General features: G+C 52.9%; 1 protein-coding gene across 1 annotated transcript; it reads left to right on the top strand.

Annotated features, from left to right (window-relative positions):
• Positions 1 to 3,615: 3,615 nt before the first annotated feature.
• On the top strand, positions 3,616 to 9,061 carry C8H4orf54 (chromosome 8 C4orf54 homolog). Its single transcript, XM_058547563.1, has one exon. It carries the CDS (start codon positions 3,695 to 3,697, stop codon positions 9,059 to 9,061), a length of 5,367 nt encoding a protein of 1,788 aa, XP_058403546.1. The 5' UTR covers positions 3,616 to 3,694.
• Positions 9,062 to 10,086: the final 1,025 nt, after the last annotated feature.

Here is a 10,086-nt window from a genome sequence, read left to right as displayed (position 1 = left end):
CGAGCTAAAGTAGGTAAAGCATATGCCTCAGTAACTAAATAGCCACTTTTTGGCACCCCCAGCAAATAAAAATAATATGGTGCCTTTCCTTCAGATGTAATTCTCATGTACCCTGGCCTGGGCCCGGAAGAGGAATAGCTGGCCACACTCTGGGAGTTGAGCAGCAGCCGCAGTAAAGCCTCCTTCGCATCAGTGTGTGCAAATGTGTGTGCAGGTGTTTATGGAAAGACTTATACAAAATTTAAAGTAATCTTCTATGGCACCCAGAGAATCCTGAGAACGCCTGTGTTTGGTGAATCCTTTGTCTGACTCCTAGTTTGAGTCAGAGTTTAAACTTCTCTCTCCATTTCTGGTCTAGTAGTCTAGATCTCATAAACTGTTCTTCCTTTTGAATTATATATTTGTCTATCATATTATGCCACTGTCAGAGACCTGGACTATAACTATATCCTTTTACCAGTTGGTGGACAGTCTGGCCTTCATTCTTAATTCCTCTAATCATGTTAAAGTTTTCCGTACTGTGATACATCTCACAAGACTTTCAGGGAATGCTAGGAAACTTGCACTGCAGAGATAGAAATAACGACCCTGAGTCACTCCCTGCGTGCTCTTTGAGTCCCCTTATAAGGTGATCTGCCGAGTATACCTTGCCTGCTCTAGCAAGGGGGCCTGCTGAATGTGGGTTCATGCTGGTGACATTAGTCACTGTTAACTGCTCAAGAGCTGAGATCAGGGAGGCAACCACTGAGTTCATCTGTAAAAAAAATGATTGTAGTCATATTGAGGAATAAAAGGCTCTACGGGGACCCATGACTGCAAATTATTCCAACAGAGCTGGGAGTATTTCATAGTAATATTTACTGACTCCGAACTCTGAAAATGCTGGAAGGCAGGCAGTTTGGGGTTCTTAATTGTTTTACTTTACCTGAAAGTGGTCATTCTTTTTCATTTATGAGTTTCTTTTTTAAAAAATCTTTTAGTAGAGTCTGTCTTACTCCAAATTCTCTGCTTGTTTGATTTTTAAATAGAATTTATGGTTTGAATTAAACCCTACTTTTTGGAAATTAACTTTATTTGAAAAAGATTTCCCTACAAATTTTTTCCTACACTGGCATTCATTTAGATAGAGAGGAGAAAAGAAGCCACACAGATATTTTGGAGGTAAGTACCTCTTTTAGGATAACCCTATCTCTTTGTCTCTTGGGGAGCTTTGGCTAGGGCTGTGCTCTCTGGAGGAAGCCAGACATTGGAAGTAGATTTCTAGAACTTCAGGCATTCAGCAATTATGCTTTAACCTACACCCAGGGCATCTGACCTTCCAATGTTGTACTTTGCCAACTGCAGGGAGAAGCTGCTGAAATCTGTGGAGTTGTCATGACAGACGGGGCCATATGGAAAGTGCTGGAAAAACTCCTCCTTAGACTGTAATTGCCTTGATGGGCAGAAACTCTGCCTTCTATTCAGCTATGGAGAGTGCATGGCCCACGGTGCTGGAGGCAGTGTTCATAGTTTACTGTCCAAGGCCTCAAAGCAAAATTAAAACAGGGCATTGAAAATACTCTGCCTGCCCAAAAGAGCCAATTACATTTCATTTCATTTTATTTATAGGGGCATGTTCCTCGATCCCTGAGTACACAATGTGTACACAGGGTGATGATATGAAAAAAAAAACAAAACGAAGAAACAGTTATCTGGTTTATTTGTGATCATGCAGATGAAATTGCCTAGTGGATGTCTTGCTTTCTTCTAATTGAGCATCTGGGTGCCCGGAGAGAATTGGAGCATGGAAGTCAGCAAGGCTCTGAGCAGAATGGCTAAGGTTCAGGCTCTGGGCCAGATTGCCTGGGTTTTAATTCTGCTCCGTTATTTCTTAACATCTCTGTGCCTCAGCTTTCCCATCTATAAATCACTACAATAATTGTGCCTAACTCATCAGGTTGTTATGAGGATTAAAGAAATTAACATACACACGTTTATAAATCCTTCAAATAGTGCCTCGCACATAGTAAGTTCCATATAACTCTTAGTTGTAATTATTATTTTAAAATTTTTACTATCATTGAGAATCTAGGACTTTGTGTCATTAAGTGTGATTCTCGAAAATCAAAATGTTGATAGCAAATTCTCTCTCTCCCTCTGCCTTTTCTGCCATCCTCTTCCTCTCCCTCTCTGTTTCTCTCTGTTTCCTTGTCTCTGTTACTCTCTTCACCTAGTGCTCTGGCTTTACATCCACACTGTGATACCTGATGTTTCCAGTCTTTCCTACGTCATCGTGTTTTTAACGGCAGTGATGTGGGCAGAAGTGAGCTATGGGGAGAATGGCAGGGCTGTGCCATCCACATCTCCAGTATGGGAAAGCAGAAGCTTCAGTTGTCAGGGGCTCCCACTCCATACTTCCCCCCAGGCTTATCCAGAGGAAGGAACATTTTTCTGTGTGGGGGTGGCATTCATGTTGGAAGGGGATGGTGTTATTTTTGTTCCCCACAAATGTGGATGTTTAAAATAGTGCTTTATTCAATCGGCATGAGTGACACATAGACTATGTATAGTGGTGGAACTGGGCCTGGCAGGTGATGAGGGCCAGATCTCACCAAAACCAAGAGTCGTGGTTCTGCACTGACAGCCCCGAGGGCTCTGCTCTGAGGATGCCAGCACAGAACCCCCATCGTGTGCTGCCTGGCAAGTTCACTTGCACAACTACTGAATTGTCTGAAATGGATGTACCTCAGAGCCAGTGAACTGGGACTTGGGCTTCGTTTCCATGGGGCATGCCAGCGGGTCACATTTCCTCTCTGAACCGCCCTCCAAACTGCACTGTACTCGTGGAGGGTAAGTGTATTCGTTGTTCTTCCGTGCCTTTTGACTCGGTGCCCTGCAGGTCTGGAATTCAGCCAGTGTAACCGAATCACGAGGCTGCAGCTCAAGCTATATTTAAGCGCAGGTTTCTTGTCTTGCCATTCTTTTAGAAGCTTAGGGAACTTTTTTGAGATTGAGTAGATATCACAGGGACTTGAAGTAGTGTCAATTTTGACTCCTCGTGCTCCTTTTTAGTGAGTACAATTAAAAGTTTATTTAAAGCATTATGTTTTCAGTCTTTGAAAATTGCCCTTTTATACTTCGAGTCAACACAGTAAGGATTCTAGAAGGGATTCTTTCTATTTTGAAAGAAATAGATTATGTTTCATAGAGTATAAGTTTGGGAAAGAGGGATGGAAGATTTTATTCTTATGAAAAGTTTTATTACCACAACTCATCTGATCTGAGATGAAAGCAAAAGAAACTGCACAGATTTTGAGGAAAACAAAGTTTACCATATGTCCAAGGGAGATTTGAAATCTTTCTGGATTGTCCTTAATTGATTTGAAATGCAATGCAGAATTTGAATTTTATATAAGAACAAGGGAAAAAACAATTTAATCAGACTTGGGAATGAAAGATGGCAGTGAGTAAAGAATAATTTCATACTCGCTAGACGTCTCTATACTAGATCACAGAGAACATTTGGGTGATCTGAATTAGAATCCACACGCCTCCTCCACCCCCAACATTCTCTTTCCATCTTGAAGGCTCTTCTCTCTACCCTCAAGTGTGGTTTCAGTATGACCAGGGAATAGACACTAAAAATATTTCTGGAATGACGTGACCCACTCTCGCCCCATCCAGGAAAGGGACAAGGCTTCACAAGAAACAGCACATGCTTTCCTTTCATTTCTGGGAGTCCCGGGATCCACCTACAGATGCTGTTCCTTCCGTGGCCGATGGCGTTCAGACTCCTAGCTGCCGACGGTGCCAGGCAAACAACTGGACAGAACAGCTCAGCTACAGGAAGCTGGCCACAGTCTCGGCCAGAGCAGCAGCCCCCCAGCCACAGACCACCTCTGCCACCCCATCCAGGAGCCTTCTCACCTCTTGCAGGCTTGCCCCGGCCCCGCCACAGGGGCTGAAGAACTGGGAGGTGGTGGCAGCAGCCGCAGGGGTGCCTACAGCCTTGGGGCCAGTCCAGGCACGTGGGACCCTGCTTCGGGCAACTCTGCAGCCCCTCCAGGGACAGGGAGGGACCCAGGACAGCCCCAGAGCTCACCATTGTCTCTTCCTATCGCTGAAACCTAGGCGAGGGCTCAGAATGGAAGCCACCACTCCTGAGCTGAAACTGCAGGCCAGACTGCGGGAGGTGGGGGACAGGGTGAGTGGAGCTCAAGATAGCCAGGAGCTAAAGCAGCAGCTGCGGCCGCTGCCCAAGCCACCAGCCTCCTCCCAGCGCGAAGTGAAATATGTGGAGATGTGCGCTTCAGCTGGAGTCTGGAGCAGCAGTCGCCGCACGGGGAGTCTCACTCCAGAGCGCCGCCCCAGGGATCAGAGGGCCTCTAGGAGTCCCAAGGAGAGAGAGCAGGATGAAGCCAGCGGTCAGGAGTGCGAGGCTCCAACCTCCCGGAAGAATCTTGCTTCCTCCGGACTCCCCAGATCCCAGCTCCCCGACACTGACCAGGGTAGCCACTTCTCCTTCTCCTCCTCCCCAGTGGACAAAGGCGAAGAAGGTGGCCTTTCCAAGATGGATGATGACACCACATCAACAGGGGCTCTGGCCACCTCGTCCTCATCTTTAGGCTTTGAGAGTGACAGTGGTGAGCGCGCAGTGAGCTGCCAGCCCATGGTAGGAGGAGGAGGGGGAGCAAGAGGAGGAGGGGGTGGTGATGGGGGAGGAGATGGAGCCGAGTGCAAGGACATTATTGCCAGGTCTCAGGGCAGCAGAGACCCCCCCAAAAGTGAGGAGGCTCACTACATCACTACCCACGAGATCCAGCTGAGTGAGGTGGAGCAGGACATGGACTTCGACGTGGGACTGGCCTCCCGCTTGGATTTCGAGGACAACAACGTCATCTACTCGTTTGTGGACTATGCTTCCTTTGGTGGCAGCGATGAGACCCCGGGGGACGTCACCACCGTGACCGAAGAGGACGACGACAACAGCTGCTACCTCAGCACCACTCCCAGCACCAACGCCACGCGGACGCCCAGCCCCACGAGCAGTGACCCCGCCCGCCCAGGCGCAGGCAGCAGCGGTCGCAACACCAGCAGCACGGAAGTGGGTAGCGGCCCCTCGGACAGTGACCCCACTCCCCCACCCACTGGGTCTGGCACTGCCACCCCGCGGGAGCCCTTGCCCGAGCCCCCGGAGGCAGCTTCAGGGGCAGCAGCCGCGGCAAGCAGCTGTGGGAGTGCAGCAAGCCAGATCCTCCTATCAATCAAACCGGCTTCCCGGGCTATAAATGAGCCTAGCAACGTGCGTGCAAAGCAAAACATTATTCACGCTGCCAAGCATGAAGGCGACATGAGCCTCCGCGTCTCTGCAGCTGCTGAACACAATTCAAGTTCACTGAAGCAAGACCCGGCTGCAGCCGTGGCTCAGGACCATGCAAAGAAATTCATCGCGGTCCCTGCTCGCCTGCAAACCCGGTGCGGGGCCATCCGCGCCAAGGAGCTGGTGGACTACTCCAGCGGGGCCTCCAGCGCCGTGAGCGAACTGGACGATGCGGACAAAGAGGTGCGCAACCTGACCTCCCGGGCCTTCCGGAGCCTCGCTTACCCCTACTTTGAGGCTCTGAACATCAGCTCCCGGGAGTCCTCCACGCTCTCCGAAGTCGGCTTTGGGCGTTGGTCGACCTTTCTGGACCTAAAATGTGGAGGTGTTGGAGCCAGGGTGGAACAGAGCCTCCTCAGGAGCAGCGCGGCCTCCGTGGCCGCGGGTCTGAGGAAGGGAGGTGGGGCCCGGACCACCGCAGACCAGCTCTACATCCAGTCCAAGAAGTCCCAGACCAAGGCCTTGGAGTTCGTCGTCAGCAAAGTCGAGGGTGAAATCAAACATGTGGAGACACCGCTGTGTTTCCAGAAGCAGGTCCAGACGGGCTCTCGCGTGGTCACCCTTCTCGAGCCTCTGAATTTACGCAGTGAGAGCAAAGCCACCTCAGCCACTGGGCCCTGCAGGGCCACCAAAGGCTCCAGCAAGGGCCCTGGATCGGCATACACAGACGATGGCTCCGAGACATCTGAGAGCAGCAAGCCTGCCCCCCGCGCCGACGGCCCCCAGAAGAAGTCCAAGTTTGCTTCCAGTCTGCTCAAAAATGTCATCTCCAAGAAGATGCAGCGGGAACATGAGTTCAAAATGGAGAGGGGAGAAGTCATTGACACTTCCTACCATCACCTCTCCAGCACCTCCAAGGAGACGGAGAGCCCACCCGGGGGTGAGAAGCAGCGGGAGAGGGGCCTGCAGAGGCAGAGTTCTCGCCACTCGGAGGCCGGCTCTGAGCACACGGTGGTCAGCGTGTCTGATGCAGGTGGGGAAGGGTCCACGGCTGGGTCTAAATCCCCCACTTTCAAAGCCAGTGCGCCTCGGGAGAGCAATGCAGGCGCTGGCAGAAATTTTGCTGATGGACACACTGCAGTGTGTGAAATTAAAAAGAGCGCATCAGAGACTGTCAGGGGCATCTTCCTCCGCAGTCAGAACAGCGCGTTCCGGTCGTGGAAGGAGAAAGAGGCCGAGAAGCGGGCAGAGAAAGCCCCCATCGGAAAGCTGAAACTCCCCAAAGGGGGCGACTGGAGGGCTGATCTCGGAGAGCTCTCTGCCGGCAAGTCCACCATCATGTCCCGCCTCTTTGTCCCCAACATGCAGCAGACACCCAAGGACAAGCAGCCGGGGAAGCAGGCCACCAAGCAGCCTGCCGCCCAAGCCACCTCCACGGCTGTGACCAGGCCCAAGGCTCCCGAAATCAAGATCAGGCTGGGGAGCGTGCAACAGCCAAGCTCGGATTTCAACATCGCCAAGCTGCTCACTCCCAAACTGGCCAGTGGCAGCACCTCGAACCTCTTTAAGACCATTGAGGACAACAGCAGAGCGCAGCAGAAACTCTTCCGGGGGGACAACCTGGAAAAAGTGCCCCAGTTCCAGGTGAGAGATGTCAGAGACAAGTCCAAGGCCCAAGGCCCCCTCCACCAAGTGAGAGATGTCAGGAAACTAATCAAAGGGTCAGGAGACAGTAGTGACAAGGGCAGTGTTACCCCAGAGCAGGGGCTGACTGGGCCCAAACCCAGGCAGCTGGCTGCTGCAGCTGGCGGACCCGGATCCCTGTCCCCCATGGTGATTACGTGCCAGGCTGTGGTGAACCAGAGAGGAGACAGTGCAGACCGAGAGCCGAGGGAGAACGCGGGCAGAGGCGGAAGCAGCAGGCGCTTGGATTCCTCCTCCCCTGAAGGGACAGTCTTGGTTCACAGGGCGTCTGGCAGGCTGCCTGTGGCCACCATTGCCCCCAATAAGCCTGAGCAGGGCTCCTACCTGCCTGTGCTCAAGATCGTCTCCAAGGCATCTGCCCAGAAGACCCCAGAGAAGGCCAAGGAGGAGGAGGCCAAGGAGGAGGGGAAAGGCCCGAAGCCGTCCCGGAATGCCCTGGAGAAGCTGACCGCCGCCGTGAGGTCCATGGAGGAGCTGTACAGCTTCAACAGGAACGAGTGGAAGCGTAAAAGTGACCCCCTGCCCATGATGACCGACAGCCACGTCCTGTCGCTCATCGCCAGCGAGGAGAGGGAAGGGGCCGAGGGGGCCGAAGGGGACCCCAACAAGCTGGCCAGACGTCTGGGTGAGGTGGAAGAGCGGGGCACAGGAAACAGAGGCGGAGTGGTCCTGCGAGGGGGTCCCGTAGAGCGTCTGCAGCGGAGAAACTCCAACCCGAGCGCTGAGAGCGTGTCTGCCCGGGCAGCGGCCTTCGAGAACCTGGCCAGGGAGAGGCCCCGATCCCTCTATATTCCCCCAGTGCACAAGGATGTGGAGAGGACCCAACCCCTGCAGCCCCTCCCACCACTCCCCAGCAACCGGAACGTGCTCACCGTGAGTGCCAGCAGCACCCAGAAAACTGGGGGTGTCGCTGGCAAGTTCCCCCAAGGACCTTCTCCAGAGAGTCCTTCAACCGCAAAGGGCATCAAATCGCAGGGACTCCGGTCCCTCAAGATCTCTCCGGCCACCCGGGCACCTCTCGATGAGGTGACCAACAGCAAAAATGGCAGCAATTTGGAAAAGAGCAACAGTGACTGTGAGAATTACCTGACCATCCCGCTTAAAGGAAGCTCTGCAGCTGGGGAGCTTCCGGGCAGGCCTGGGGCTGGGAGGGAGGGGCTCCCAGTCTCCTCCGCGGCCACTCTCTGCAGCTTGCCCCCTCTGAGTGCCCGCAGTCAGGTCCCCAGTAGCCCCAAAGGCTCTCAGGTCAGTGGAACCAGCCGGCCAGCTTGGCGTACCAAACTGGACAACACCCGGGAGACAGTAGCTGCCCCCACAGGGCCACAGAGCCCCGAGCGCCCCCCTCCCACCATCTACCACCAGCAGCTGCTGCCCTTCACCCTGCAGGGGGCCCAGCCCCAGGTCCTCTGTTTCTCCCCACCTGGCATGCCTGCCCCGACACCTGCAGGCCCAGCTCCGGTCCCCACAGACCCCTTCCAGCAGCCACAGCCTCAGCAGACCCAGCGTAAGATGCTCCTGGATGTGACGACTGGCCAGTACTATCTGGTGGACACACCAGTACAGCCCATGACCCGGAGACTCTTTGACCCCGAGACAGGGCAGTATGTGGACGTGCCCATGACCACCCAGCAGCAGGCTGTGGCTCCCATGTCCCTCCCTGTGCCTCCCTTGGCCCTGAGTCCCGGGGCCTATGGCCCCACCTACATGATCTACCCTGGGTTTCTGCCCACAGTGCTGCCCACCACCACCCTGCAGCCCACGCCAATTGCTCACACTCCAGGAGGCAGCGAGCTCTCCCCCATGGCGGCAGAGCATCCTGGCAAAGAGGCAGCTGCGACCTTCACCGAGGCCCCATACTTCATGGCCTCTGGTCAGGCTCCTGCCTCCTCTTCCTCCTCAGCCCCAGCAGCCACATCCCAGCTGGTGGGGGCCAAGGGCTTCGCCCAGCTGCATGGCAAGCCTGTCATCAGCATCACTTCACAGCCCCTGGGGCCACGGATCATTGCCCCCCCTTCCTTTGACGGCACCACCATGAGCTTTGTGGTGGAGCATCGATGATGAGCAGTCACCAGAAAGCAGAGTGGAGCAGCTGCTGGTGAGTGAATGTTACGTTGATAATCAGGTTTAAAAGATTAAGACTAATCTTATTTCTTTGTGTTTGAAGTGGCAGATTTACAGCAGAGGAGGATGTCTAGAAGTGGGCACTTTGGAAGAATAGAACACAACCCCACCAAATTATTAAGGAGCTAATTTTCTTGCCAAGCTTCCTCCTCTCCCCACTCCTTACCCTTTGTGGCTGGCCTTTCCCCTTTGACCTTTTCAAATTGCCTGAGTATTTTTCCCACCTTGAGTAGGAGGGGAATGAACCCTGGATCTGTCTGGTTAGCCTTTAGTGAAGGTTGGCAGCAGAAAGAAACAAAAACCCAGTCCAGATTTCACGGAGTGAACTTCACTCTTGTTCCTGGCAGCCCAGTGACAGACAGCCAGCAGGAACGGCCTGAGAGATCATTGGGAACGCTCTTATCTGGCTGCTCCTCAGAAGTAATGAGAGTCAAAGACTGACGTTTTCTTGTTAGGAAGTTTTCTAAAATCTGCAGAAAGGCTTGTCGCCTTCCACCACATCTCCCTCTTGGTTTCTTATACAAAAAGCCTATATTTTTAAGGTCTGGTTTTTCTGTTTTCAGACGATCAGAATACTTTTTCAAGTCTTTGAGGTATCCTACACACACATACACACACACATAGGGTGTTACCTCTACGAGAGGGGGATTCTGGAGCTGCAGTGGCTCCTGGGACAGGCTGCTGTGTTTGATCCAGTCTGTTCAGACGGAGCTCATTTTCATGTCTGCATTCTCTCCAGGGAGAAAAGAGTCAGTTCCCACTTGCCCCCTGTAAAGGAAATCAGATAAAGTAGATTCCTGACACAAGAGTTAACCCAAATTCACAGGCAGGAATCCTTGCTGTAAATACAGTCCATGGAACTTGATAGGAAAAGTGAGCTTGGCTTGTGTGAACCAGGACCCTTCAGGTCAAACGTGTAAGACCGGGGCGACCTTCAGATACGAGCATAAAGGTGTCAGCAC

This window comes from Diceros bicornis, chromosome 8 (assembly GCF_020826845.1).
Source record: "Diceros bicornis minor isolate mBicDic1 chromosome 8, mDicBic1.mat.cur, whole genome shotgun sequence".
NCBI lineage: Eukaryota > Metazoa > Chordata > Mammalia > Perissodactyla > Rhinocerotidae > Diceros > Diceros bicornis.
Note: the sequence above shows the minus strand (reverse complement) of the source record. Positions and strands in the feature narration are given on the sequence as shown.

Coding starts and splice junctions, on each gene's coding strand:
- C8H4orf54 (XM_058547563.1), top strand. CDS start 3,695: ATGCTTTCCTTTCATTTCTGGGAGTCCCGGGATCCACCTACAGATGCT.